The sequence below is a fragment of the Syngnathus floridae genome, chromosome 4, assembly GCF_059516105.1.
Source record: "Syngnathus floridae isolate MCC-2025c chromosome 4, RoL_Sflo_1.0, whole genome shotgun sequence".
NCBI classification, from domain to species: domain Eukaryota; kingdom Metazoa; phylum Chordata; class Actinopteri; order Syngnathiformes; family Syngnathidae; genus Syngnathus; species Syngnathus floridae.
Genome location: NC_142416.1, coordinates 18,314,128 through 18,341,574, shown reverse-complemented (window position 1 = coordinate 18,341,574; position 27,447 = coordinate 18,314,128). Strand labels below are relative to the sequence as shown.

At 44.8% G+C, this 27,447-nt stretch overlaps 6 protein-coding genes across 12 annotated transcripts in view; 4 read left to right on the top strand and 2 right to left on the bottom strand.

Moving 5' to 3' along the window:
* Window positions 1-13,204, top strand: part of lef1 (lymphoid enhancer-binding factor 1) — a 57,542-nt gene extending 44,338 nt beyond the window's left edge. The window contains exons 8-15 of one of the 4 annotated variants that reach the window (XM_088373011.1): window positions 2,773-2,902; window positions 4,965-5,055; window positions 5,156-5,275; window positions 5,732-5,894; window positions 5,982-6,089; window positions 7,710-7,752; window positions 8,140-8,181; window positions 11,847-13,204. In XM_088373011.1, the coding sequence (XP_088229137.1) occupies window positions 2,773-2,902; window positions 4,965-5,055; window positions 5,156-5,275; window positions 5,732-5,894; window positions 5,982-6,089; window positions 7,710-7,752; window positions 8,140-8,174 (690 nt within the window). In that variant the 3' untranslated portion in view covers window positions 8,175-8,181; window positions 11,847-13,204. Of the gene's footprint in view, window positions 1-2,772; window positions 2,903-4,964; window positions 5,056-5,155; window positions 5,276-5,731; window positions 5,895-5,981; window positions 6,090-7,703; window positions 7,753-8,139; window positions 8,182-11,846 lie in introns of all 4 variants that reach the window. The other 3 variants (XM_088373010.1, XM_088373009.1, XM_088373008.1) reach the window with 3 other exon arrangements.
* A 1,045-nt stretch (window positions 13,205-14,249) lies between these two features.
* On the bottom strand, window positions 14,250-16,701 carry hadh (hydroxyacyl-CoA dehydrogenase). The gene is made up of 8 exons (XM_088373745.1): window positions 16,522-16,701; window positions 15,777-15,905; window positions 15,547-15,704; window positions 15,286-15,412; window positions 15,102-15,191; window positions 14,965-15,037; window positions 14,690-14,806; window positions 14,250-14,613 (listed from the first exon to the last, which is right to left on the bottom strand). The coding sequence occupies exons 1-8, from the start codon at window positions 16,636-16,638 to the stop codon at window positions 14,495-14,497; spliced, it is 930 nt and encodes a 309-aa protein (XP_088229871.1). The 5' UTR covers window positions 16,639-16,701; the 3' UTR covers window positions 14,250-14,494.
* Window positions 15,596-20,830, top strand: LOC148399682 (uncharacterized). 2 transcript variants are annotated; one of them, XM_088373747.1, is made up of 6 exons: window positions 15,596-15,717; window positions 17,377-17,498; window positions 17,613-17,666; window positions 18,137-18,201; window positions 18,284-18,469; window positions 18,758-20,830. In XM_088373747.1, the coding sequence occupies exons 4-6, from the start codon at window positions 18,187-18,189 to the stop codon at window positions 19,283-19,285; spliced, it is 729 nt and encodes a 242-aa protein (XP_088229873.1). In that variant the 5' UTR covers window positions 15,596-15,717; window positions 17,377-17,498; window positions 17,613-17,666; window positions 18,137-18,186; the 3' UTR covers window positions 19,286-20,830. The 2 variants fall into 2 exon arrangements, with proteins under 2 accessions (XP_088229873.1, XP_088229872.1); XM_088373746.1 differs by having other exon boundaries at window positions 15,597-15,717; window positions 17,374-17,498.
* Window positions 19,367-21,398, bottom strand: LOC148399681 (uncharacterized). Of its 3 annotated transcripts, none has more exons than XM_088373744.1 (3): window positions 21,288-21,398; window positions 20,273-20,537; window positions 19,367-20,065 (listed from the first exon to the last, which is right to left on the bottom strand). In XM_088373744.1, exons 2-3 carry the CDS (start codon window positions 20,534-20,536, stop codon window positions 19,394-19,396), a joined length of 936 nt encoding a protein of 311 aa, XP_088229870.1. In that variant the 5' UTR covers window position 20,537; window positions 21,288-21,398; the 3' UTR covers window positions 19,367-19,393. The 3 variants fall into 3 exon arrangements, with proteins under 3 accessions (XP_088229870.1, XP_088229868.1, XP_088229869.1); XM_088373742.1 differs by lacking the exon at window positions 21,288-21,398 and adding an exon at window positions 20,921-21,188; XM_088373743.1 differs by lacking the exon at window positions 21,288-21,398 and adding an exon at window positions 20,981-21,187.
* Window positions 21,399-21,882: 484 nt separating this feature from the next.
* ndufb6 (NADH:ubiquinone oxidoreductase subunit B) lies at window positions 21,883-23,317 on the top strand. Its single transcript, XM_088373748.1, has 4 exons — window positions 21,883-22,166; window positions 22,397-22,489; window positions 23,007-23,051; window positions 23,178-23,317. The coding sequence occupies exons 1-4, from the start codon at window positions 21,987-21,989 to the stop codon at window positions 23,244-23,246; spliced, it is 387 nt and encodes a 128-aa protein (XP_088229874.1). The 5' UTR covers window positions 21,883-21,986; the 3' UTR covers window positions 23,247-23,317.
* Window positions 23,318-23,649: 332 nt separating this feature from the next.
* On the top strand, window positions 23,650-27,406 carry toporsa (topoisomerase I binding, arginine/serine-rich a). The gene is made up of 2 exons (XM_088373370.1): window positions 23,650-23,825; window positions 24,551-27,406. Exon 2 carries the CDS (start codon window positions 24,554-24,556, stop codon window positions 26,672-26,674), a length of 2,121 nt encoding a protein of 706 aa, XP_088229496.1. The 5' UTR covers window positions 23,650-23,825; window positions 24,551-24,553; the 3' UTR covers window positions 26,675-27,406.
* The last annotated feature ends 41 nt before the right edge of the window (window positions 27,407-27,447 follow it).

Here is a 27,447-nt window from a genome sequence, read left to right as displayed (position 1 = left end):
CCGTTCCAGAATCTCGCGGCACGGGCAACCACACACTTGGCACAACGGCTCCGTTTGGGGTGGGGAAAGAAATGCTTCATTTCATTCCCTTTCTAGATTTTTTTTTTTTTTTTTGATTCCAGCCTTTCCGGCAATAGTTACCGAGAATGAATCCGCACACACGTTAATGCGGCGTTGAGTAACTCACCACCCCCCTCGTCATCTCTCAACACAGCTTTTGTACTCAATTATAGCACTTCTGCTGAGTGGAGCAGGGGGAAGATGTTTTTTCCTTTTTTTTTTTTTCATAATAATCACTTCCCACTTCTGTAATTTATATGCAATGAGGACTCCTCGCGCCTGCAGCAACAATGGAGTGTGTGCAAAGCATGTGAGCTGGTTCATAAACAGCTGGGGAGTTAGCACTGGATGGCGGATTTGCGTGCTGCTTGCTTGTTTTGGTTTTTACTGAAAACGAGAAAATTAGTGGCCTCACACACTCACCCATCCCAAAAAAAAAATACAAAACAATAGTGGCTGCCTATTTCATTTTCATAACGTCATCTAATGTCATGTTTGCTGGATGGACATGATTAAATCAAACAAAAAAAAAAATCAAGTTTATCCAGCTCATGTGGAGAAAATTGGTTATGTTGTCCTCGTAAAACCGAGACCGTGCTTTGCTCTTTTCCTTTGGTTGCTTTTTTTTTTTTATCATCAATTGGCTATTGTGGCTGCAAACGTGCACCCAAATATCCATAAATTTGTGTATTGGTCACGGAGGCCTTACCCGTTTTCCTCGGTTGACTTCACCGCAATCGAGCGGACGTTTATTAACAAGCCGACTCAAATCCCATCTGACAAGCCCTAACAACATTCTGCGCCGACCCGGCTTGTGTCGCTGTCCTCTTCAACCTGGATGGTTTGAACAAATGTTAGTGACCCCCCCCCCCCCAGCTAAAAAGATAACAATCCAGTCACTTCTTATCTTCTTCCCACAGCCCGGTGATTGTCAGTCCAGGCCTCGCCCCTGGTGAGGCCACGTAGCGGTCGCCCTCCTCTTGGGTTAATGGGCCTACTAATAAGCCGAAAATGAGGTCCGGGTTTCCCACGCTGAGGGATTAGCCTGTCACCTTTTTCAAACAACCTTGCTCACCTGTGCGGAGGCAGAAGTATAATACTTTGACGCAGCGTTCCTGCAAAATTACAGAAAAAAATTATTCTGTCTGTTTGAAATCTTTACTACAGCATTGCCTAAAGATCCAGAGGTTAGCTTATTAATCCGTTAGCTTGATGCTACAAATTCAACTTGCGTTCAATGTTGTTGCTAATTATCCACAACACTGACATTGAAAATTTTAGTTTTCATGCCAAGGATCTTTCAATAAAACCAGACGAGAGGAATAAATTTCAGATCTAAGACTTCACACACTTCCCAGACGTTATTACACACAGGCAGCATGTCTCTTTTTTTTTTTTTTTTTTTTTTTTTTACAACTCTGACACTCCCTCCAAAATCGGAAAACCCTCTGGCTTGACCCCATCCGCCCTATTCCGTGTCGGTGCAGCTTACACAGAAGTGCAAAACAAAGAAAAAGGCGAGAACATTTTCCAAAGGGAGGAGCCGCTCCTTTCTCCACCCAGTAAATGAGTGCGGCGCACCAGCAGCGTCATGTGGTCGCCCAACTTGTACAACCGCACGCTAGCAGCATGGTGTTCCCGCTCGGGACGTTCCCAGAAGGTGGGGGGTCTTCGGGTCGAGCCGCCGTGCCAGTCTACGAGGGGTTCTGGGAAATTCCACTCACCCGCTTAGTGTGCGCGAGTGTCGGGATTGGGCGAGCAAGTGCTGGCTAGCCTCGGCCGCTAAACGCTTAGGAATGTCGCCTTGGCTCTCCACCGCTAAATCACCACCAAAACAAAGTGAGACGTATAAAAAGAACCTTATTGCCGTACCATTATAGACGCCGTGCCCCCTAAATTAGTCACCTGGGGTGTCATCGACTTAAGACAAATAAACGCCTCCCTCCAAGAGACTCCTCCTCTTTCCCCTCGAGGTGGGGGAAAAAAAACAGGCGCAAAGTGTAATTACTTTCGGGACCAACCGCTGTGCCTTGAGTGATCATCAGGTGTGCCTCGGGAAATTATTTCATTTCGACCACAAATGATGATGTATCATGAGGAGTACATACACTAAAAAAAAAAAAAAAAAAAATCCTGTGGAGGTGAAGGCTCGGTCTGGGCTCCATTTGCGCTGCGTTACATTTAGCGTGTCTAAGCGCTAACATGTGTTCACGGCCGTTGAAGCGTGTAAGCGCTGTTTGCAAAGTGAGAGGAGCCACAATAGAGGAGAGGAGAGGAGGGGAGGGTCCAACCATAACTTTTCAGGGCTTGGCTCGGGTCTATTTGAGCTGTCAGAAAGCAGGCCTGTGAGTCAGCGACGATATTAAGACGGCCGGCGCGGGCTGCTGATTGCACTCCTGCTGCAGACGTCTCTCTTTTCTTCCCAAGCCTCCCCCACCTTCCTCATCCTCTCCCGCCGGCTCTTGCTCTGTAATGAACTCCCCTTATTCACTGGCTAATGACCGCCTTTGATCTCCTGTCTCAAAGACCCCTGGCTTTTGCATCCCCACTCTCCGCCATACTCCCATTTGACTTTTTTAGCAACCATCTAAAAAGCCTCGCGACAAACTTTCCACGTCACACAGTGATTCCGTCTATTTCCTGGGGAAAGGAAAGAAACACTTATTGTCCCAAAAATATTCCAAAAATGTTTGTTTTTCTCCTCCTGCGCAGTCCAACAAAGTTCCCGTGGTGCAGCCGTCGCATGCCGTCCACCCGCTCACCCCGCTGATCACGTACAGCGACGAACACTTTGCTCCGGGATCCCATTCCGGTCATCACCCTCAGGATAGCAAACCACAAGGTACGTTCCCCAACATCACAAAAAAAAAACTCCAGACAGAGTTTTGATCACTTTGTCATGGCTTTGTGGAAAGTTGCTGTTAAAAACGACGAAAGGTCATTTCCTTTCGACACAAAAGGGCGGGAAAAGTCTCGAATCGACATTTTGCGGAATACCCGTCGCTCTGATACTACCCTCCAGGAAATTTCCGAGTTGTCTCCGCCCATCTTTTTTACAGATGGAAAATTACCAGGTTGACTTCAGATCGAGGTTTGCTGCAAGTAACTAAGAAAAGGAACATAAAAGTGATCTTCGGCTCCTTGCAGGACGTTTTCCAGGTTGAAAGGGGTGAAGTGGCTATAAATAAACTCGAGTGTACTTTGGCGTCCGCCGTCAACAAACTGTCACATCCAAGCCGTCTTTTACTTTGGTTCCCGCTCCAAACTCATCTGAAGGCGCCCGTGGGACGTCGCGCTGCCCTTTTCCCTCCCTCCCTCCCTCCCTCCCTCCTCGCGTCTATCTGCAGCAACATCAAGCCCGCCGAGCTGACAGCAGCTCGGCATCGCAGCAGGCGAGGCCTCCGTCGTGTTTTATTTTCATCTGCCCCCTCACACACACACCTTTTTGTCTCTTCTTTTTCCTACTCCTCGCCTTTCTTCTTCCACTTGAAGAGCGGCAGAGCGACGTTGGCGATGATGCTGATGAGGTTCTGTGACGCGTCTATTAATAAGGTGCAAGTGAGATGAAGGCAGCTGAGACGTCGAAAGAAAACGCTGCTTGCTCCACATATGTCAGAGGCTTCAGAGGCATCCAGCGAGCAGGAAATAGTTTGCGTCGATCAGAGCGCAACAGAAACGTCGTCGGCGCGTCGTACAGTTGAGGAAGTTGGGCGACGAGCAAACTTGAGATCAGATACGGAAATAAAAATAGATACAGTTAAATAAATAAATACAATTACAAATAAATAAGATTAAATATAAAGGGAAAGGGACCTTTTTTTTTATTATTATTTTATTTTTTATTTATTTTATTTACTCACCATAAAACTTTTTTAACGCACCAAAAACCGATTTGCTCAAGTATGAATCCGTCTTCTCGTCGCTCCGTCCTTCATGGACGACGAGGTCCCGGGCCGCCTCAGCGGGCTCTCACTTTGATCTGCTCGTTAATTATGAAGAACAATCACTGATCTTCTCATTACGGGCCGTTATATGCGTGGATGGGCGGGGCAGAAGGTCGCGCAGAGGGCCTTTCATACCATTTGCATCGAAACCTCCCTCCGTCGTTTTGAAAAATGGAATCATAAAACTGACTCTGATTGGAATGGAGATAGTTTGACGGCCAGAAAGGAAATGCCGGGTGTGAATGTGTGAAGCCTGAGGGGGGAGGGGGGGGGTTATTAGTCACCTTCGGGGTGTGAGTGACAAGGTTAACACGCCGTGACTCCCCTCCTCCTCCTATGCCCTCGAGGGGGGTCTCTAAGGAGACTTGGTGGGGGTGGATTAGTGGGCAGGGGGTAGCGCTACACATGCCGTGGATCCAGCGCCGCAACACAAGCTTTGGAAATCTAAGCCCCCCGCTCACACTGCTTCTCTGAGGAGGAAGGACTCGTCAGACCACAGCGATTGAGGCGGGGAGAAAAGGGCTGCGGCTCCATCAGGGATTAGCGTGCGCTGCTAATCTGCGGGCATTTACCCTCTTTGTGTGTCTGTGTGGACGCTTTATGGCAGAGTCCGTCTTCTTCTCACCTATTTTTTTTTACCTTCCTCAGCAAAAGTTTTGTCCCATTTTTTACTGCCCCTTCCACCAAGTTCAATTTGGTTTTGCTCAGTCCAGCATGCTGGGCTTTTTTCTGTGTTTAGCACGAGAATAAATGTGTCGAGTCAACTCGAGTTTTGTTAGCGCCGATTCACAACGGCACAGGTGAAGAACCAGGCTCCTCAGACTTTATAGTTTAGAGGCAGTAGCTCCAGACGATTTATGTAAATAACCACAACAATCCTGCAGATGTTTCACGTCCCATTCAGGCTTTTATTTTTTGTATACTAGATGACCCTAATTATAATTTGTGTCTATTGTTTAGGAATGTCCAGGCATCATGCAGGACCTGACATTTCCAACTTCTACTCGCTGTCTCCAGGAGGAGTGGGACAGCTCACGCCGCCACTGGGATGGTGAGACTTGAATGTGATCCATCAATACATGCAATCTAGTTTAGTCCCGTACTTTTAATTGAAACCAATCCTCATCGATAACCCCAAAAAACTTCGACAGGTTCTCCCACCACATGGTCCCCGGACCGCCGGGTCCTCACGCCACAGGGATCCCCCACCCGGCCATCGTCAACCCCCAGGTCAAACACGAGCCCCTGCACGAAACCGACATCATGCACATGTGAGTCCCCCCCCCTCCTTTCACCGTGGTATCACGTTCAGGTAGTCCGCTAGCCTTCCCTTGAAGTGAGCATCTTATCTGTCGGTCTCGGGCCCGTTAAAGGGGCTCCTCGGGGAAGGTGGTGTTGCACTCAGCCAGCACCAAATCCCGGTCCCAGAAGATACGGCAACAGGGCTGATAGCACCCTGAAGTGGCGATGGATGATAGCTGCATTAGCCACGGCCATGCTTTGAAAGTTTCACCCCAGTGCAACAGCTGAAAAAGAGAGACTCAAATGTGTTGTCAGTGGTACTTTAACTTACACCTTGGCCACCAGGGGGCAGTCAATTACATAAAAATACGTAAAGAAGAAGCTCAGGAAGCTGCGGTGATATTAGTCATTCTTTGCAGAGGATAAAGAATGTTGCCTCAAGAGTTTTTCTATTTTGTATTTTATTTTCTGATTTGGGGTCACAGGAAACCACAGCACGAACAGCGAAAGGAGCAGGAGCCCAAAAGACCGCACATCAAGAAGCCCCTCAACGCCTTCATGCTTTACATGAAAGAGATGCGCGCTAACGTGGTGGCCGAATGCACGCTGAAGGAAAGCGCCGCCATCAATCAGATCCTGGGAAGGCGGGTAGGTGGCGCTCTCTCACGCATTTTATTTGGTACGAAAAAATGAAAGAGATTCAACGAGCATTGTCTCCTTTCTCGCCAAAAACAGTGGCATGCGTTATCTCGGGAAGAGCAGGCTAAGTATTACGAGTTAGCCCGCAAAGAACGACAGCTCCACATGCAGCTCTACCCTGGCTGGTCTGCCCGAGACAACTATGTAAGTACCAACGGTACAGCTCCGCACAGGTGCGTGTATGGGTGTGCGCGCGCATGATTGTGTGTTTGGGAAAAAATAAAAGCAGCTGAGTCCCCCCAGGTGAATAATCTTAAAGGATTTTCCAAAAATATTTTTGGATCAATTTTATGAGAATTATTTTTATAAAAATTTTATATTTTTGAACTCTCCATATTAGGGAAGTAGTCATATTTATCCAAGAAAAAAAGTCTTACATTTTTACATCAAAGTTATTATACCGCAACAATAGTCATTTATTTTTGAGAGAAAAGATGAGTATTTCTGTTGAAAAAAAAATCAAGAAAAGTTGAATATGTAAGAAAAGTAAAATAGTCAAAGTTAAAAAACAGTTTAAAAAAAGTAACTTAATTCAAAAAGTTTTCAAGTCATTTTTTTTTTTTTTTTATTGAATTCTTAATCCTGCAAGTGTTTGTGTGAGTGAGAAAGAAAGCGAGCGAGAAAGAGAGCACCAGCCTTTATGAAAAGTGTGGCTCCGGCACTCACGTTCACTCCACCACCGGCCCCAAAAAAAAAAGACCAAAAAAATTTCTTAAAAAAGTGCTTTGTGGTGTTTATCTGCCTCCCCTCGGACATCGACGGCATCCTTCCTCTTTTTCCTGCCTCTGCTACTGCACCGCCAAACACAAACGCTTTGACGAGAGACATTTCCTCACCGCTATACGTACGATATATTGGAGCGAACGGCGCGTTCTGTCACTTTCGAGTATTCCTCGAGCACCCCCGACCGCGTGTGTGTGCGTGTCCTCTTTGCTGGCAGATTAGCCGCTGAATAAGTGGATTAGCGGAGAACCAAAAGTGCTGCTCATATTTGAGAACCTTAAGAATCTCTACCTATATTCTCCCCTCTACATCATCCCCCTGGGGTGCTAATAAATCCTCAGCAGCTCTTGGGGAAGAAAACGTGGCGCCTGTCGTCGTCGTTGAGCTTAATGGGAATGAGCGTTTTTAATTGAGTTTTAATGATAATGTTGTAAAGACTAGATTGGTCGGCCAGCAAATTGTAGCGCCTAAACTAGCATTCATGCTAACAATTACGCGGAGAGACGATGAAGGTGCGTGTGAGCTTCAGCTAGTTTTTCCCCTTAAATAATCCCCTTCCTTGTAGATCAATATTTGGTGCCCATTTTAAGATCATCCAATCAGAAGGATAAACAGCTGAACCAATCAGAGGACACAAAAACTGTCAACATCATCGAGGCACGGATTGGTGAATCTAAAAGTTGTTGGTTTAAAAGAGAGAGAAAAAAAAGAACATTTTCATTTTGGGTGTGTATCAACGCCTCCACTGGAAATTCTGAAGATGTTGGGCAAATAATACTTGCATAGCAACACATTGAAGCTGCAATGTGATTGGACAAGAAGGAAACGAAGTGCGCATTCTTTCTCGGCTTGGTAGTTTTGTGGTTGGCGGCGGCGAGCTTTCCGGAGTGTCCGGGGGGGCATGCCGGTGAGATGTCCGGCAGGGGATGAGTGAACATGACAGTCAGCAGCAGCAGCAGAAAGCAGCCAATCAGAGTGGTCTAGTGAGCGTGAGTGCTGGAGCCACACTTTATGCGTTCCTTTGTATATTTTTAGGGGAAGAAGAAGAAGCGGAAGCGGGAGAAGATCCAGGAGTCGGCCGCAGGTGAGCGTCCGCTCGCCCTCCATATCATCGTTCACATCTTGTCCACGTCACGCCTCCTTTTGGGATTAGTCTGGACGCTTTCTCTGCACGTTTGTTTGTCTGCCTGCTCACTGTTATTTCTCGCTGACCTCGTTTTTGAGGCGTCTTCCAACACGTCGATGACGTCAACGCCAAAAAATGACAACCTCGAGATGCTGCGCTACTCATTTCCACTACGCTGTTTTATTTTTTAAATGATTGAGTTTACCTGCATTGTGTTGTGGCATCCCGCCAAAAAGCCAAAGAAAAAGTTGAAATTGTGAGCTTGCATTTAGCTCACGCTGCCTCGAAATCCTCCACTTTTTTTTTTTTTGTTCGCCCCGTCTTAAAAGATGCCATTTTCTGCAGGTACGGGCCAGAGAATGAAAACGGCGTACATCTGAGAAAATGGTAAGACACACCTCCCCACCCTAACATTAGGTCATCAACGTAAAGATGTGAGATAAACTAAACAGACTAATCCTAAAAAAGGCCCATGCCACAGTCATTGTGTCCATTATAATGTGTGTGTACATATCTTGGAGCAGTAATGATGCAATTAGAAAAAAAAAAAGTATGTGTGCTCATACTTTTTAATTGAATTACCCCCCTCACCTCACCCCTTCCCAAAAGTTTGCATCATCTTTGCTCCATATGGTCCGCATGTGTCGCATCTTTTTTGTCAAGCAGACGTTAAGGAGGGTTTTTTTTTTTTTTTTAAATGAGCTGCTTTGCCTTAACAAGATTTCACGCCGCCTGTTAGATGGGCGGAACAAAAGGCGGGATGTATTGATTGTGGTCATTCTTTCAAAAAGAGGGAGGATTATTTGGCAACCTATGTGTTGGTTTGTTTGTAAGCATTTTCTTCCTTCTATTGTGTTCTAAAACTGTAGCCTTGTGATTAGCATGGAAGTAACCTGCTTCATTATTAGCAACAAATGCTAAATATTTTCAGCCCCAAAAATGTACTTTAAAAATATATTTTCAAAGAAAAGGTTGTATATTTTGGACTTAAGTTTTGAAATTTGAAAAGTTTTAGGTTTGGAGATAAAAAAGAAATGTCCAGGGGGAAATTTGACCCCAAAAAAATAAGTTCTCAGCGATTGTGATGTCATTTTCACTGGACAGAAAGTGGCAAAATGCATCTTTAAAGGTAGTCATTGACCCCGTAAATTCAATTTTTGAGAAAAAGCCCCCAAACTTGTTCAGTTGTACAATACAAAGAAAGATTTTGGACCCCCCGCTTGCCCCAAGTCAGCTGACTGTCAGGCTCCAGCTGGCCCTAATGAGGACAAGCGCCGTAGAAAATGGCGGGATGGATATTTACCTCCCTGCCAGCATCCTATTATTCCACCCCGAAAAAGCCGGTCACTTGTGACTAATCTGCTCTTACGTCAAAAATGGCACAAAAGGTTTCAACCCCGTCCATCGATTTATGAGCCAGTAGCTCCCCAAATTGGGCTGCTCTCCGCTCAACCCCCTCCTCCATCTTCTTTGGCCACAGTTGGCTTTCAAAGCGTTAAGAAGCCCGTCTATCCGGGCTCCAATAATTAGCAGCGCCTAGCCGCGGCGGGATGGACACCTTCGTTGATTCTCGGTGACAGCCCTTGACGTAATATGCATAATGCCGAGGATCCTGCCGCAATTCCCCGAGCCCTCAATTTATGCAGATCCCACAGAGCCGGATTGAGGTTAGCTCCGTTTAGACGCCACCAAAAAAAATTGTTGACTTTCCTTCGAGCCTCCGAGATCGTTTTTTGACTTCCTCTTTCCGCTACGGTGATTCAACACAAGATAGCAATTAGAATTGTTTTTTGTCAAAATATGATCAAATCTTGCATTCTGGGTATGTTTTTTTTTTTTTTTAATAGCCAATTGGATCATTTTTTTCCCCACACAAGACAACAATCAGATATTTGATATATTCTGTCTGTACGAAGCAGAAATGACAGAAGTTGTCTTGTTAGCATTGTTAGCATACAACAAGTTCTGTTAGCATTCCATGTTAGCATCGACAAAACTTCCATATCGGTCGGATGGGCCCGAGCGCAAATTCATGTACAATATCATAAACAATGATTAGATGTCCTCGCGGGATACCCATGTGGTGGTCTCGCTGCGAATCTGATATTTGTCCTCCTTCCTTTGAGAGGAAGCGAGCATGAAAAGGAGCTCGTTGTAGCCTGGACTGTGTTTGTTGACACGTGGCCTGTTGTTTAGACTGCTCCCCTGCGTGTGTTAGCGCAGAGTCGCAGGCCCATTGTGAAGCGCCGCGCTAAACGCCATGTGGGTCTTTGTCATGTCTCCGGCGCTTCCTGAGTCCGAGTCGCGGGACCTCGGCAAACGCTTATCTGCCGAGGAGGAGGGAGGGGGGAGCATTGTTATTTTTCATTCAATTTTCTGCTCGCTTAACCTTCTCATTTGGCTGTTATGACAAACTCCCTCGAAGGATTGCACAGCGACGGACTTGCTAAAGTTGCCCATGTGCGGTAGAAGAAGCGAGCTTTTGAGTCCGCCATCCCTGAAAGTGCTTTCAAGTCTGAAAAAGTTTGCACTCTCTTTCCGGCGCCCCCTTCCCTTTTCCCTCCCTCGGCGTGTTCACTTTCAAGCGGGACCACAGTGAAGGGGACCAGTCATTGTTCAGACTCTTTGAACGTGCCGCCGCAACCCCCCCTTCCTCCATCCCCACACCCCCCAGACAGGGAGGGGGGGGGGTCACGGCCAGACTCGAACTGTGCGGGCCCCCCATGGTTGCCGCGTCTGATGTGGCCAGCGCCTCCCATTAGTCGCACCCACACATGCTGGCGGTTTGTGGGCTCACTTTTTTACGTTTGAGACCTTCTTGGCCAGCCTTGCGCATTATTTTTAAAAAAAAAATCAATATAAATAAAAGTTAATGGGGACGGAAAGGGCGTTGGTGAAAGTGCCGAGTGTGCAAAATCTCCCCCTCCTTTTCCTCCAGGTGCCTCTTTTAATGGACCCACTCATTTTTATTCCTCCCCGGCGTAACTTTACTCGCCACATGTGCGCCAAGGTCACTTCTTCGCGAGGGCCGTCGAGGGATCGTCACATGCAAAAAGTCAACTTCTCCAAAACTTTTGTCCATCTCGTGTATTGTCCCTCCGTCGTGTTATTTGTGGGCTCCCTCCCAGCCTTCCTTCAAAAGACCAATTTGTCCGCCGTGTTTGCCTTCTTAATGGCACCAGAAGAAATAGCCCAGTAAAGGGAGGGGCGGGGGGGGTAATGGATGCTCAGAGGCGGGCCTTTCCCAGCCGCGGCCTCCTTTGATTGGGCGCGCGGGAGGTTGAAAGTGCCGATTGAGACGTGAGGCCGCGCCAGTTATCTTAACCTCACGCACTTCAAACGCCCGGCGGAGAGCTCGTGTCCCGGCACAGGGATCGCCGTGTGTGCGTGTATGAACAGAGGAGTGCTTCATTTCCTGTGTAAAAAAAAAAAAAAAAGGCTAGCCAGCATTCCTGAGTGCTAATGCAGGCGGGAGGAGGCGGAGAGGAGGGGTCAAGTTGCTCCTGAATCCTGGTGTTTGTGTCGGCCAGACCTTGTGAAGTGTTGGCCCGTTGCCGACAGCAACACACACACTCATACACTCTGCTTTCCCCAAGCAGGAAGGCCGAATCGTTTCATGTCTGCGGTGTCTGAAAGGGTGGGAGGTTTTTTTTTTTTTTTTTTTGGGCTTTGCTGGGTTGTGCTGGGATGTCAGGATGGGGTTAGGCTGAGAGAACATGTGGTGAAGATGTTTCAAATATGGATAACAAGAAGATGCTAACTTTAGAACTGATGTCAGTGATTAATATTTCATTTATTTATTTTTATTTGTTTAGTGAATTCCGGCCAAAATAAGCTGTGTAATCGAGATGAAGTTGTAGTTTATTTGGGGGGAAAATATAAAATGTCTTTTTTATTTTCAGTAGTTGAAGCCCCTCATCATTTACAAGTACAATTTTCCATTGATCGCTCTTTGTACATCTTTGATATGATTTTTTTTTTCTTCTTGGCGCAACTCCTTTGTGTTGCTATGGCAATAAGTGACCACCACTCATGTCTTTCTGTCATTGCAGGAGGAAAACGGAACAACTTCTCCACATGCAAAGCGAAGGCAGCCGCTGCGGGGCCTCTGCTCGAGATGGAGGCCTGCTAAGATTCCATGAAGAGCCTCAGAGGACCAGTACCCCCCCTCTCCCCCCTCCCCAACCGACATCCGCCTCCCTTAACTACCCCACCTGCCCATCACTTATCACCTGACACCCCCCGAAAAGTTCCACCTCACATTCTCCTTGCTGGAAAGACACTGACTGAACACGACAATCACCATCACTCACGTTCTTTCACTCAAAGCGTCCGTGTGTGTGTGTGTGTGTCACTTCTTGTACACACATCCGCACACACATAAACACACACCACCTGCACACTCCAACTAAGTTATTGTAAGTTATTTGTTACCTCTTTTGTCAAATTCAGGAGCAAGAAACCTACAGACTATAACAAATAAATTAAAGGTTGAAAAATAGGTAAGCACAAGTATTGGTAATAAATGTTGACTATATTTTTCCAGAACTAGTAGTTTGAGGCCCTGCTCAATTGGTTCGGGTCGACATTCCGGCGACCATATTGGGGTTCCCGCCCCCTCCGACCAAAAGGACCAATCAACTCTTGTAGATTGCACTAAGGAACAAGGAGGGATCTCGTCTCATCTCATCGCGACACTTTTTTTTATTTTAAATTTGTTTTATAAGTTGGACCAGTTGGTTGGCCAAAAGGATCAACCTTTTTTCATTTTCTTTTTTTTAAATCTTGAGCCCTAGTTTTTAATTTCATGGTGTACATTTTTTTTAATATTGTTTTTTTATATATATATAAATATATATATAGTGCAAAATATGAACGTAAGCTTTGGAAACACAGGAAAGCCATTTCTTCTCTTGAAGGCTTGTTTTTGTTTTGTTTTTTCATAATCTTACAATCTAATGCTCTGTGTCTGTGTGGGTGTACTTTTCCTTTTTCTTGTTTTTGTTTTTTCAGGCGACATGCGAGAGTGAGGTCTATATTTTATTGATGGACAAACAGACAAATGAAGCAGATATTATATATTTACCCCAGCACTTGGCAGTCTCTTACATTGCAATGGACCTTTATTTTTTTCCTGGTGGCAAAATAGTGAGCTCTTCAGTTTTTGTTTTATTTTGTCCCCGCTCCCACCACGCAAACATCTCTGTAATTAATATTTCCTCTATTTTACTATTGCTCCACGATGATGATGATGATGATGACTTTATCCCGTGTTGATATGATTTGGGGTCTCTGTTGTCTTGGAGAAGCACTTTTGCTTCCCAAGTGGTTGTCTTTGAACTGTTTCCACATTTTTTTTTTTGTTGTTTTTTAAGAAAAATCAATAAAAAGGCACCATTTGCTCATTTGATCACTCGTGTGTTGTAACCAAGGTGTGGCAGAATGATTTATTAGTCTTTTTTTTTTCTTTATAAAAAAAAAAACAATTTCAGTCCTTATTTGTTATATCGTCAAAGTAAAAAATAGACCTACTGAAATCAAAATGTTGAATTAGCTTTCAAAATATAAAATATGATCACGTTTGCAATCCATCCCATCTGTTTGCTACCGCTGAATCTAGCCAATCACAGCTCCCCTTCGGTGTACAGAAGTGTGACGTCAGGTCGGACAAAAAAAAAGCGCGATTTTTATTGGACAACACGGTGCCTACGGGGTCGTGAGAGGTCAAATTCCATCCGCTTTAATTAAAATTTTAGCTAGCTAGCTGGTGTGTGCCAGGCAAGCAAAAAAGATGGCGAAAAGAAAAAAAAAAGACGATTATTGAACATTTCAAAGTGAGTGGACCGAAGAATTCGCATTTACAACAACTAAGGTGACTTTAATTCAGCTAATTTTGCTGGCGCATTAGCAATTGTGAGGAAGACATTCACTGATGGCGAGCATTCATGCTTGATGTGGCTAATGAACTTTTTTCGACGACTTCACGGATAAAGAAAATATACTCAAACGGATAAAAGACATGCCTCTGTCAGCAAGAACCGTTCACGATCCGACCATTATGACTGATGAGACGCCTGCATGAAGCTCAACCTCACCGCATATCAACCGGACTACAGAACCATCAGCAAAACGATGCAGCCCCAGAAATCTCATTAATGGTGAGTTTTTTTTCTAGACTTCAATATAAAAACTTTATTAAAAAGAATACATTAGTACACTCAAAAAAATCGTTGGTCTTAATTAAAATACATGCATTTAATTGTATTTAGCCTATCGTTTTTTTTTTAAATGGTACACTATTTTTTTTTCTAAATGGGCTCTGTCTGCCAAAAAGGTTTCCCGACCCCTGCGCTAACCCCAGTTTGAAACCCTAAGTCTAGTTTGCAACCCAGATCCTAGTTTTAACCCTTCGCAGATACAGCCAAAATCATGCTTGTATAAAATTAAGGCCTGTGTTTAACATAGTAAAGTCTTTATTGTTCAAATGTATTTGAAAAACAAGCAACTAACAAGCGATAAGTGACAAAAAATTCCCTCGATCCATTTTCACATATGATAGAGAGTTCACATGGGGGTAGTGCTGATCTCAGGTCAATCAGGCAAACAAGGCACATATGATTGAAAGTCACATTATCATTGAAGCAACATTTATTCCTCCATTAGTCTTCAGTTTTTGTCGCCATTCTTGACTATGGTGAAGCTACTTGTACTTGTAGAATCCTTCTCCCGTCTTTTTGCCTAACTTGCCCTCTGCGACCAGCTTGTTAAGCAAAGAGCTCGAGGTAAAGAGAGGATTCTTTGCATCCATGGCGCTCCACCCTGATGACAAACAACACCAACCCTTAAAACGCAATTCCAGATTCACCAGTCATCGGACGACAACATTTCAACTCACCGTCTAAAATGAACTTGGCTGTATCTAAACCCACATAGTCCAGCAACTCAAAGGGTCCCATCGGGTATCCAGCACCGAGCTTCATGGCCACGTCGATGTCTTCTTTGGAGCCGTGACCTGCAATCATTTGGATGCTATGACGTACTAATGTGACATGCTCTAACTCTCAAATCAGGTGGAGCATTGTTTGAACGTGAACGATTCGGGTTCAAAACGATTCTCTGGCTTTAAATTTAAAAAAAAAAAAAAAAAAAAAGGCAAGAGCGGTTTCCCACCTCTCTCATGGAGCCGCACGGCCTCCATCATGTAGGGGACGAGCAGGCGGTTCACGATGAATCCCGGTGTGTCCTGAACAGGGAGCGTGCGGGATAAGATGATAGCTTAAGAAAAAAACGACAACACTCTGTCCTACCTTGCAAGACACAGTCGTTTTGCCCAGTGCTTTGCTGAAGTTCATCAGGGAGTCGAACGTCTCCTGACTCGTGGCAGAAGTTCCGATCACCTGTGAGGTTTGATTTTGTTTTTGTGGCAGGAAGTCTACATAGTGAGGTGAATAAGGAGAGGAGAATAGACAAGACTCTGTTGTGTCACGTTACCTCGACGAGTTTCATCATGGGGACCGGGTTGAAAAAGTGCAGGCCGCCAAAGCGGTCCAGTCGGGAGGTGGCGCTAGCGATGTCACCGATAGCCAGCGACGATGTGTTGCTGGCAAATATGGTGTGTCTGATGAAGAAAGAGTCAAAGTGGGAAAATACCTTAAAAAATTGAAAAGCTGCATCTATATAAATTGAATATGGTGGAAAACTTTATTTATTTGACACTCAAAAAATTACATTTATATATGACTGGATGCTTACGCTGGTGCCGCCTTGTCAAGCACGCTGAAAAGATCCTGTTTGACTTTTAGGTTTTCCACAATGGCCTCCAGCACGAGGTCCGTACTCTGGACGGCGGCGGTGGCGTCTGTGGCGGTGGACACGTTGCTCAGAACTTTCTCAATGAACGCCTCACCCGCCTGGAGAGAAAATGTAAGCACCTCCGGTAAACAATTTGCAGCTCTACTCTTTCACCATGATCGGGCACTAACCTCGGGCTTGTCAGCATACTTTTTCTTGACCACTCTCTTCAAGCTCGTACCCATATCCTTGACTGCCTTTGTCAAGATGGCCTCTGACATGTCCACCAGCGTCACCTGGTGGCCGGTCGACGCAGCAACCTAACATAAACATCCACGTAAGAGTTAGCGGGCAAAGCAGCACGCATATGATGCTATTCTATTTTTACTTTTGACAGTGGCTGACTTATTTTTATACAGTATTGGTAATCGTATTCCATCTCGATAAATGACACACCGGATAACATACCATTTGTATACAAACAAAGTTACGCCCCCTTTATAGAACGCATTTAATAGTTAATTTATCATGTTGACAGTTTGACTGTGAAAATAGTTTTTAATAGCACGATCCTAGAGGATGAATTAAGACAACACATAGGCTCTAAAGTCCGAAAAGATGGACAATTATTGATTTTAATAGTTAAAGAGCAACTACGCGAAGATAAAGTGGGTAGGCGGCGACATCTGGTGGCCGTAACTGCAAGTGCAGTTAAGTGAAACTCTACTACTTTGAACTTTGCGTGATTTGTCCACTGTATGACAAATCTTAACATTACAATTTAAATGTTTAATGAACTGCAGCACGACAACAAATAGTGCAACTTGTGCGTCAATATCCTAGATGTGTTTTTCGTGAGGGCACTACGCTCTCGGCGACACTCGCTTAGCCACCTAGCCGCTCGGCTAACACTCAAAACGTTCATTTTTGGCCCACCTGAGCGATCCCCGCACCCATTTGTCCACCACCGATTATGACAACATGCTTGATGGCCACACTCCTGAGGGCCGATGAAGAGAAAGCTCTGCAAAACTGGTGCCCGAAAAATGCCATGACAGCTGCCTGTGTTGCGGTTCAAATCCAGTTGCGGACGTTAGGGCAAAGGCAGTTCAGTAATCTTGTGTTTCGTGACTGCAGATTCGTCACAAGCAACATGGAAATTGTCGGATTGCAAAACTGTTCAAATCTTCAATAAACACGTGGAACGAAACATTTACATTTTCGACTGGCTGCACAAAATTGAAAACAATAATATATATATATATATATATATATATATATATATATATATATATATATATATATATATATATATATATATATATATATGTATGTATGTAACAGCCGCTATATATTTTTTTCTTTACTATTTTTTTATAGTTTACTAGTAGACAGCGGGATTTGAACCCGTGACGCAAAGTGATAAACAACTACCCGAGAAGCCTGATTGTTTAACCGCTATGCTACATAAGATTTAGTCGGAACCAGGCAAATTACAATATTTAAAATAAAAAGTAATTTATCCAGCGAGGGTACGAGTTGATCTCGTGCCTAGTGTGTATACGTGCCATTCGGAATGAGTGGGGAAAGCTTTGCTGGAAATTTGTGAATTTTGCAAAAACATTTTTGGAATGAAAAAAATGGAAGCAGAATATTTGAAATTTTGTGTTATTTTAAAAGGAGGTGTTTCTCCCCTCTAGTGCCATCTACTGGCTCAGGTGCGACACTGAATCACTTCATCCCAAACGCCACTTAAAAAGCTTTCATTGTTTTCTTTTTAATTCCCAGCAGGCTTTTTAAAGTTGGAGCGTGGCTGGTAAGACGTTGCGTTAGATTTCTCAGCTTGCGTCACCTGTTTGCGCCAGATAGCCAGAGGCGCCCAGACCATGGGTGAGCTCCAGTTGCCAACACAGGTAGGGTGACGTTGTGCGTCTGGCCACGCCCCCTTTGCTCACCGGACCGGACCAACCAATAGACTACCAAATTCACCCTATTTTTATTCTCACGACCTGCTGAGAAAATTCTAGTTTCCAATCCACGCTCTGACTTGAGGCTGCTGCGACTTGCTACTGCCAATCAAGGTATGAGCTGCAATTTTTGTGTCCCATATGAGTTTTATTTTTTATAGCATATTCTTTTCCTAAAATACTTTACTTTGTGGAAATTGTGGGTTTTTTTTCATATCATGGAAAATTTTCTAAAATGATCTGTTCATCAACAATAGCGGCAAATTAAAGAGGAAACAAACAAACTTTATGCAAACATTCATAACATTTGCTGTTTTTCTGTAAATTACGTGACTCGTTTCAAGAAAAAAAAAAAACACTTTTTTTTCTTTTTCTTCATGATGCTTATATCCTATTGGGTGTTAACAGTATGCATATTTTCTTCACATACAACAAATATGTCGTGTAGATTATTTGGCCATGGGTGCAATTTATAGTATAGCAACATTAATGATGCGGTGTAATAATACATCTGTTTTCTTACCAATTCTAAATTTTGAAAAGTGAGTAACTGAATGCTAAACTTGCCTTCTCTCCTCTCCAAGATGAACTCAAGTGGCACATTCGCCAGCCCCCTGTGGTACCAGTACCAAATATGCGCCGTGGCCCCGTACGGCTTTGTCTTCTACTACGGCGTAAAGGTGTTCAACCTGGTGGTGGGCACCCCCTGCAACGGCCTGGTCATTTGGCAGATCGCCGCCAAGAAGAGCGACGCGTGCACCTCGGACGTGTTCATCATCAGCCTGGCCGTTCTGGATGCCTACTTCTGCCTCATGATGCCCACCGAGCTGCTCAACTCGCTGCTGCTGGACGACGCGCGCATCTGGTATCTGCAAAGGTTCTCGTACGGCGTTAAGGACCTAGGGGTGCTCTTCTTGGTGAGTTTGATGTCTGATTTATGGGTCAGTGATTTATGCCCACATGATTGGTTGAATTCTTGTGAAGCTGTTTCGACGGTAATTGCGGCAGATCTTGGAATTGAAATTGCAAAAGCATTCTGCTACACCGGAACATCAATTGGAATTTGATTCGTCAAAGTAAGACTCAAGTATTCATGCGATTCGAACGTAGATGGGATTATTTTTTTATGGCCCTCATGCCGGGGATTTTGAAACCTTCGCAAGCAACAAATGAACCTGTATTACAATGAACAATATCTGTTTTAGGTTTGTGTTTGTGTGGATCGCCACATGGCGGTGGTCCACCCCGTGTTATTCGCCAGCAACCAGAACAACAAAATTCGCACTGGGATTTCGGTGGCCACTTGGGCCGTGATCATGCCGTACGCCCTGGCTAAATGCATCCTGGGCTCAAGGAGCGTCGACGGCGTCTTCAGCGGCGTGGTGCTCTTTGCGTTTGCCGTCATGGTGCTGTGCAACATCTCCGTCATCTGGGTGCTGCGGCGCTCCGTCGCCGGCAAGGAGGTCATGCACCCGGCCAAGAAGAGGGCCCTGAAAATGGTGCTCATTGTCCTGGCTATTATTGTCGTCAACTACCTGCCGCCCGTGCTGATGCCCTTTGCGTCTTACTATTCCCTGATGGAGTTCACCTGCCAGATCCGAATTAGCGTGTACTCCATCATGGACTTGAGCTGCAGCGTGGAGCCGCTCCTCTATATCACCAAGATGGAGTGCGTGGGAGGTCGGGGGTGTGGCTGCTGCGTTGCGAGGACGCCACACTGCATCGATGTCTGATGCCGCCTCCTACTGAATCTTTGTTGACCCCTCATATTTTTTTTTTAAACCATTTTTATTTTCAATAAGTCACCAACAAAGTTGTGACAACCTCATTATTGTAGAGCTCTACTGTAAGGTCATCTTGGCATACATCTCCTCCAAACTTTCCAAGGACGCTTCGGGTCCGTCCTCCGAGGTGACGTAACCAGGATACGAGGACACGCACTGCGGAGGCGCCGGCTGCACGCTGTGATTTCCTTCCCCGGCAGACGGCAGCCGGAGCAGCGGAATCAACTTTGCGTGTGCGTAATTAATCTCAAAGCCCTCGAAGATGAGACCCACGCCCCATGCCCCCAATCCCTTCTCCAGGAGATGCGACACCTTGCGGGCGGCCAGCACCAGCCCCTCGTAGTCGCTCTCGCTCAGCCCGAATATGTCTGAGGAGAGAGGACGGCGTGGCACGAGCACGGTGAAGCCGGGCGCGTTGGGAAACGGGGTGAGGAAAGAAACATGGCCCTCGTCTTCCCACACTCGCCACTGCAGCTCCTCGCCCCGGACGATGCGAGAGAACAGACCAGGATGGGACTGGTCGTCGCCCAGGAACGTCAGGTTGGGCGGTGCGTCCGGGTTGGGGAGTTTGGCACGGATCCTGGCCAGTATCTCATCCAGACGAGCCTCACTCCAGCGAGGCGCCGTCTTGGAGGTGCAGTAGCCCGGATCGTAGGAGTGGTGCTCCTCCTCGCCTGCCTGGTGAGGACGCCACTGTGCAGCCAGGCCGTGCAACGGGATGACACGTATCTAGAAGATTAAAGAACACAAGCAACACACCGTTAGAACCTTTTTCTCCCACCAGGGAGTTTTCTTCTGTTTCCAAAACATCCAAAGCTGCCACTAGATGCCATCAAATCCAAATTCTTATCTCTAAACAAATTTGTGTCTAAATAGCGTTCATGTTTCTCACCTGTAGTAGTTTATAATAAATACATTGGTCAAGGAAGTGCACACCTGAGCAGGTCTGTCAACATGGGGTCTGGTGACCAGGGCACAGCGATGCACCAGGAGTTTGTCGCACAGCAGCTGGGCCACCGCCCTGCTCCCCAGCATCCAGGACAAATACTCAGCCTCCTCCAGGTGAAAGATGCTGCCCGCCTTTGCTCCAGGCACGCGGCGCTCCAGTATCACCGAGCCAGGCGTCCATGGTCGAGGGTGAAGGTAGGCCACCAGGCGCTCCGACTCCCAGACAACATGGCGATGGGGACTGGTAGACATTCTGTTGAATCAGGAGGGGAGAGAGAGAGTGTTTTTGCCATTTTAGGATCTCCATTTTAGAGTCTACACACCCCTGTTCAATTGCATGTTTTTAAATATAGATCTCAGATCAAGATCCCTCATTTCGGTAATAACAAAAAATTAAAATATACATAAAAATAGATTGCAGATATCGAGAAGTCATGTTTTTTTGTTATATGTTTTTTGTAATATGAGTTGTGTTGTGTTCCTGTAGGAACTTGATTGTGTATGTTATTGAAGCTCAATAAAAAATACCAGCGCCTAATGATGACGTCAGAAAACAGGAGCCGACGCACGACTAACTTTAGAGTTTACCTAAGACAGAATGAACAAAACTTTAAACGTTACTTTAAATAAACATACCGTGTGGTGATAAACCTCACAACCAGCATGCAGATGGAAAACCCTCCGACTCAAACTGACCTGATTTTAGGCTCGTGACGGAGTGTCGCGTGAAAGGCATAAAGAGAAACAATCACGCGACAGCAAAGCCAGATTCGTCATAATTTTTTTTCTCCACAAATGAGAAGTGAAAGTGGCACATTTCATTTCAAGTTACAAAAAAAAAAAAAGGATCTTCAATACACCGCCCAGAGCCTAACACTATTCTGATTTCAGCCAGTATCGCCCCCTAGAGGCAAAGAGAACAGGAATGTGACGTACAAAACTATGATTTGATAACCGGTCAATACAATAGATTTTTTTTTCCTCTTAATATTAGGCATCGTACCTGAATTTGCTGTCATTGATTAAAGTCCAATGGTCTTGCAAATTGGAGCGTTAATCTCCTACTTTTTTTTTAGGACAACAGCTATGTATGTGTCCATAAAAATCACTTTGCAGTCTGTGACGTAATCAATGCGTGTGGTGTCGTCGTACATAGCTCCCACTTTAATACAGCAATTCGGTCATACTGCTGGCATCAATAGCTTGTCCCATAGCAGAGCCATATGCAATGCAATAACTGAACAAATAATGGCATTACAATCATTTCCTTCCAGAATAATCTTTCAAAGTCAATTTAGACAAATAGGTTTGAGCAGTATAAGTCAATTGTCAACTGTCATACACCGTAATAGCAGTCCTAAAATGTCACAAAAATTGGCTAATTAAAATACTATTTGAATGATTTTTTAAAGAAAATAATCAGGTATCAAAAACAGTAATGTAGCTATAATAATTATTATTTCATTATATTGAAGATAACATGTAAACTAATGAGTGTTGTCTTTATTTTTAAACAAGATTATTCAGAAAAAATACCACTTGTAATGTGCAACGTCTGTTGCATGTAACCATTCCGTCCGGCAGGTGTCGCTACTAAATTCGTACAGTGGAAGAACCCACATCCGGTCTCGTCGCGAAGTCCTCCATGTTGTCATTGGAGCTTTGCTGAGGTTGTTGAATAATATCGGATAAATAAACGACCATGTCTGGCTACACTCCGGACGAGAAGCTCCGCTTGGACCAGCTCACTAAGCTCCGAAGGCAGTGGCTGAAGGACCAAGAACTTAGCCCCAGGGAGCCCGTCGTACAAGCAAAACCACCCGGCCCAGTCACCAAGTTCTGGGCAGGTTTTCTGGAGCCCAAGAGCCTATGGAGGCTTTACGTGAGTGATGCTAATAACAGCTAGCAGTGATTAGCACACACCTATCCTTCAATTATAGTCAGATATTTGTGCGTTTTGTCACTCATGGAAAACAGAGGAGAAACGTCAACTAGTCTAACAGTGTAAAATTGCCAGCTTTAAATTTGACTGCTAATGATATTTTTTGTCACCGCCTATTACAGTGCTTATTAAGAATTATTTTTATGTACTTGACATGTTTCTCATTTCAGACATACAAAGCCTACAAAGGGAGCGTTTTCACATTAACACGCTTGTTGATTCCTGCTTGGGTCGTCCACTACTACGTCAAATATCATGTTGCTGTAAGTTGAAGCTTCTATTAAATATCACATATAATAATACATACGTTGAGGAGTGAAAGGGTGCATTGAACGTTCGAGATGTAAAAGTGTCTTTGCAATAATTTCTAGAAAAAAAAGATGTCATAACGTGCTGCTTCAAACTGTTTATTGCCATTCCTAGTGGAAGTTTACTGTCATGAAAAATGTAATAGGTGGGCTAACGAAACTTGCAGTTATAATCCTTTAAGGAGTGGATATGAACACAAATGGTGCAGCAACTTCTTTAGACAGAATTTGATAATACAACTGTCCTTATGCCCTGCCCTGTGAATGTTTTTGTAAAGAAAACTGCTTTTATGAAGCACACAAAAAATCAGTGTTCCTGGATGGTGCTGTAACAGATTAATGGCATTTGTATTCACTTCAATGAGGAACATTTCAGAAGATACAAGTGTTTTGAATTACTTGGAAGGTCACAGAGAAAAAAAAATAGTATGTAACCTCAAATAACTATGTTTTGTATTATTTTACTGGACAGAAAAGACCATATGGCATTGTGGAATTGAAACCCAAGCTTTTCCCTGTAAGTATCAATTAATTTACACACTATACATCTATCTTGAAAAATATGATTTTATTGTGTTTTTATTGTGCTTAATGTAAATCCCCTCTTGATGGAATAAAATGTTTGTGTTCCTTTTTTGTTTAGGGTGACACTATTCTGGAGACAGGCCAAGTTGTGCCAGAACTCCCCGAGAGCCACGATCATCATCATTGACCCATTGAATTTTAGAAATGTCTGTTTGTAAAAACTGTTAATATGCCAATTAAAATATAAAGTCATGTGTATGAGTCGCTTTCTAAATGTTTAATGTGTGCATGTTTAAAAATCAACCTATGTGTATAACGTTTTGAATAAGTTGTCAAAGTAGTACTAATGCAATGTATGTTTTTACTTTTATTCCATTATTTTTCTTAAAAAGAAATGTTAAGTCAAGATTATTAATACGGTTCAAGTCTCAAAGGGCCTCACATGGTCAAAATGTTAATTTCAGAGCATTTTTTGTGGCTGAAATTTAGTCCCGTTCTAAAGTAACAGTAATCGAGTACATTTTTTCTCAAATCAAACGTGATTTTATTTTCTTAAAACGGAAGTGCTCTCTTATTGTGAAAGCCGGAAGTTCACGACAGATCACGAGCGATAACACTGTAACATTAAGGGAATGACGGCACTCCGGCACTCTTCTCATCTGGTGAAGAGTGTTGGTGTTTGTCAAATGCAGCTGTTCATCTTTTATTTTAAGAAACGGAGGGAGGCTAATCGTTTGCCAAGTTACCAGAGTGATTAAAATCGGAGGTAAATGTTTTCTTTCATATCAAACTTAACTACTCAAAGACAGCCGAGCCAGCTCGTTAGCATTAGCGGCAACCTAGCTCAAGTTGATAGCCGGCTAGCCCACTAGCTAAACAAGTACTATCTAGTGTAAACCACAAAATAATCTCATTTCTAGATATCTTAGAGGTATTAAGGCTACCTCAAATATATAGTTTGATGAAGCGTTATATTTCGAATCAACTTGTAAATTGTCCAAGCAATAGGAAAGGAAGCAGCCGATTAGTGCTAGCCACGTAATAACATCTTATATATGTATGTGTATAGATAGATAGATAGATAGATAGATAGATAGATAGATAGATAGATAGATAGATAGATAGATAGATAGATAGATAGATCAGAGAATTTTAAATATGGAATTAAGTGTTTGTGATAGACCACAATGCATTAGTTGGTGTGTTTGCTTCAAAAAAATGAAAAACGTTTCTACTGGTCTGACATAGTCACGAACCAAAACTTCTTACGCCATGTCATGTAAAGCACAAGTTGTTTTTGTAGTGGGTTAAGACCTCTTTTGTGCAAAGGTATCGATATGCTAAAAAAAAGAAACAACTTTATTTAACCACACTCGCAGTACAGTACAGTGCAACACTCCCTGAAACCAAAGAGGAAGTGGCAATATATTCAATATAAATGACAAATGAATTGAATGTCTGAATCTTAGTGGTACTTGTTTTTTGTTTCAGACCATGTCTGCCATCAAGCTTGCCCTGCAGCAGAACCAGAAGAGGGACAAGAGGAAAACCACAGAAGCCAAGGCGGCCGAAGTGTCTCCGGACTCAAAGTGTCCCATCTGCTTGGATGTCTTTAACAACATTGCCTACCTGGATATCTGCCTGCACAAATTCTGTTTTCGCTGCATCCACGAGTGGTCCAAGAACAAAGCTGAATGTCCCTTATGCAAGCAGCCATTTAATTCCATTTATCACAGTATAAAATCAGAGCAAGACTTCAAACAGTACGACTTGAAGCCGGCTACTAATGGATCATTTGGGATGTTTGGCGGTGTGCGCTTTAGATACCGTACCACTGTTACCGGGGTACGGCGACAGCAGTGGGGAAGGACTTCTCCTCCTCCAGACAACGGCGTCATGTTTGAGGCGACAGTCAATCCACCGGAGCAGCACCAGACGCGTTACATCCGGCGCATGATGACGAGGATGGCAGCCAAAAGGAAAGCAGCGAGTGAAGGCCGCACGTTTCACAATATCAGAGAGCTCGAAATGGTCAACTTCCGGCGGGAACTTTACCGACAGGGACTGAGAGTCCGCACTGTACGCGACGGAGGACGCTCCCGAGACACCTCGGCTGAGTTCTATCGCAAAAACCCCGCCTGCTTGCACAGACTTATCCCTTGGCTAAAAAGAGAGCTTGTGGTGCTATACGGTGCGCACGGCTCCCTGGTTAACATCGTCCAGCACATCATCATGTCACGCATTACCCGTGTGGACATGGAAGACAGAGCCATCCAGGAAGAGCTCTGGCCGTTTCTGCAGAGCCGCACCGAGCACTTTCTGCACGAATTCATCAGCTTCGCAAAGTCCCCGTTTAACATGGAAGCCTACGACCAACATGCCATGTACGATGGCTCGGCCCACTCCTCCAATTCGGACATCAGCTCCAACTCGTCTGTCATAGCTCTTTCCGAGGATGAGGGCTTGGACTTGGAGCCACCGAGAACCCCCGGTTACAGCACGTCGAATCTGAGCCGCTCCCTGTGGGATGACGAAACGCCAGGGCCGTCGTATTCCACCACTGCGGAGCAGTGTCGAACGGGAAGGGAGTCTGTTCACGATTCCGACTCGGACAGCAGCGTCGAGGAGGAAGCGCGCGAAATTCCGACATCTCCGCCGCAGCAAGGAAACGCGACGCGCATTCAAGTCGATGAGTGTTTGTCTTCGGAAAGTGACGACTGCGTCATCGTCGGTTTTATTAAACCGAGGACCCAAAGAACACCCGAGCTGGTGCAGCTCTCCTCCGACGAGTACTGGAGCGACGACGCTAAAGAAGTGCCACCCCTGCCCCAGCACATTCGCTTCGACAGCAACAGTCCGCCATCCTCGCCGAGGAGCGAGCCCGTCGACACAGGCTACCGCCGACACCTTGACACCAAAGAAAAATTACACACTCTAAAGTCGAAAGTATGCAAGGCGTCGAGTGAGTCCGAGAGAAAAGACCGAGGCGGTTCCGAGCGATCCAGCCGAAAACGCGACTGGAAGGACAGAAAGCACAAGAGCGGAAGGTCAAGCGCCAAGCCACGACGCCACAGCCGCAGTCCATCGAACTGCCGCTCCAGAGAGAGAGACTATTACTGCCCCGATCGCAGGGATGAGAAATACGACCGTAAACTCAGAAGGAAAGAGAGCGACATCTCCCATCAAGCTAGCAGGAAACATTACGAACGACGCTATCGCTCCAGGAGTCGCAGCAGTGAACTGAGGCGGCGGGACGGGCAGAGGTCCAGGTCGAGCTCGCCGAGACGATCTCACCTCGAAAAGCCCGCCGGCAAGAGGAAATACAAAACCAGACACCTTGACAACCCCTCGTCCCCCAAAGACGACGACTCCGCAGCAGAGGAGAAAGACGAAAGGAGTGTTCGCAGCAAACGACACAAGAAGAAGAGGAAAAAACACAAGAAGAAGAGCCGGCGGCACACGAGCACTGAGAAACATTCGCCAACTCCCATCACCATCGAGAGCGGCAGTGATCGTAGCGATGACACACGGGCCGAAACCTCCAGCAAGGACCTCCACCCCAATGACGATGCAGCACATGAGCCAAATAATTTTTTGGGTGGCTTCAGCTTATAACTACAACTACCCCTCATGTCCCTGCCTGCAGTATTTTGAATCGTATAGTAGCCGTTCGCCACTATGCGATACCGGCTGGGTTGGCTTCACCAGAAGCAAAAGTCTCCTTTACGTCGTCGCACGGAAGAGTGGAACTGATAATGCCGAATAAATATTCTCGACCGCCAAATATGTTTGACCGTACTCGTAGGCTAAATGTCAACAATCCTTTTTCATTTTTTCCTATAATGCCAAAAAGGCCTGACAGAAATCATCCACTGCAGGCACACAGGTAATAATAAATCATAAAGATGACAAATAATGTTTACTTATATAAAAATAAAATGTAGGCCAAATATGAGGGGAAAAAATTAAACTGGTCAAGTCATGAGCATGAGTTATGTTCCTACAACCAGAATTTGGACATTTGCATGTGCCATAGTCTGAATCCCGTTAACTCCTTAGGGTAGTTATAATCGCTTTGAATATTTGTAAGAAAAATACTTTTCGGTCGTAATTTGTGGAAAACATTGAGATGAATTCTTTTCACATCTGGAACGTCCAAAACTTTTTTATTTTCAAGTGCCGCTGGGGGAAGGGTAATGTGCTTGAACTCGGTTTAATAATGGCTCATTTATAAAGTATTCTCAGGGATCAGTTTCTTTTGAAATGGCATGCTCCCAAGCTCCGTCTGTTGCTTACTGATCAGCAATAGTGTTTTTATTAAAACTTGTTTTTAAGATTTTTTGTCAATATTGGCCGTGGGAGAACTTCATTTTGTCCAGTATTCACAT

Bases quoted from the DNA above. Each gene is read 5' to 3' on its own strand.
- hadh (XM_088373745.1), bottom strand. From the start codon at position 16,638: ATGGCATTTTTCGGGCACCAGTTTTGCAGAGCTTTCTCTTCATCGGCC. The intron at 15,705-15,776 runs GTTAGTGCCCGA...TTTTCTCTCCAG, and splicing joins AGTATGCTGACAAGCCCGAG to GCGGGTGAGGCGTTCATTGA. The intron at 14,614-14,689 runs GTGAGTTGAAAT...GTTTGTCATCAG, and splicing joins AGCCAAGTTCATTTTAGACG to GGTGGAGCGCCATGGATGCA.
- LOC148399681 (XM_088373742.1), bottom strand. From the start codon at position 20,949: ATGCTGGTTGTGAGGTTTATCACCACACG. The intron at 20,538-20,920 runs GTATGTTTATTT...CTGATTCAACAG, and splicing joins GTGAGGTTTATCACCACACG to AATGTCTACCAGTCCCCATC. The intron at 20,066-20,272 runs GTGTGCACTTCC...TTAATCTTCTAG, and splicing joins ATGTTGACAGACCTGCTCAG to ATACGTGTCATCCCGTTGCA.
- LOC148399682 (XM_088373747.1), top strand. The intron at 18,470-18,757 runs GTGAGTTTGATG...TATCTGTTTTAG, and splicing joins ACCTAGGGGTGCTCTTCTTG to GTTTGTGTTTGTGTGGATCG.
- ndufb6 (XM_088373748.1), top strand. From the start codon at position 21,987: ATGTCTGGCTACACTCCGGACGAGAAGCTCCGCTTGGACCAGCTCACT. The intron at 22,167-22,396 runs GTGAGTGATGCT...TTCTCATTTCAG, and splicing joins AGAGCCTATGGAGGCTTTAC to ACATACAAAGCCTACAAAGG. The intron at 23,052-23,177 runs GTAAGTATCAAT...TTTTTTGTTTAG, and splicing joins TGAAACCCAAGCTTTTCCCT to GGTGACACTATTCTGGAGAC.
- toporsa (XM_088373370.1), top strand. From the start codon at position 24,554: ATGTCTGCCATCAAGCTTGCCCTGCAGCAGAACCAGAAGAGGGACAAG.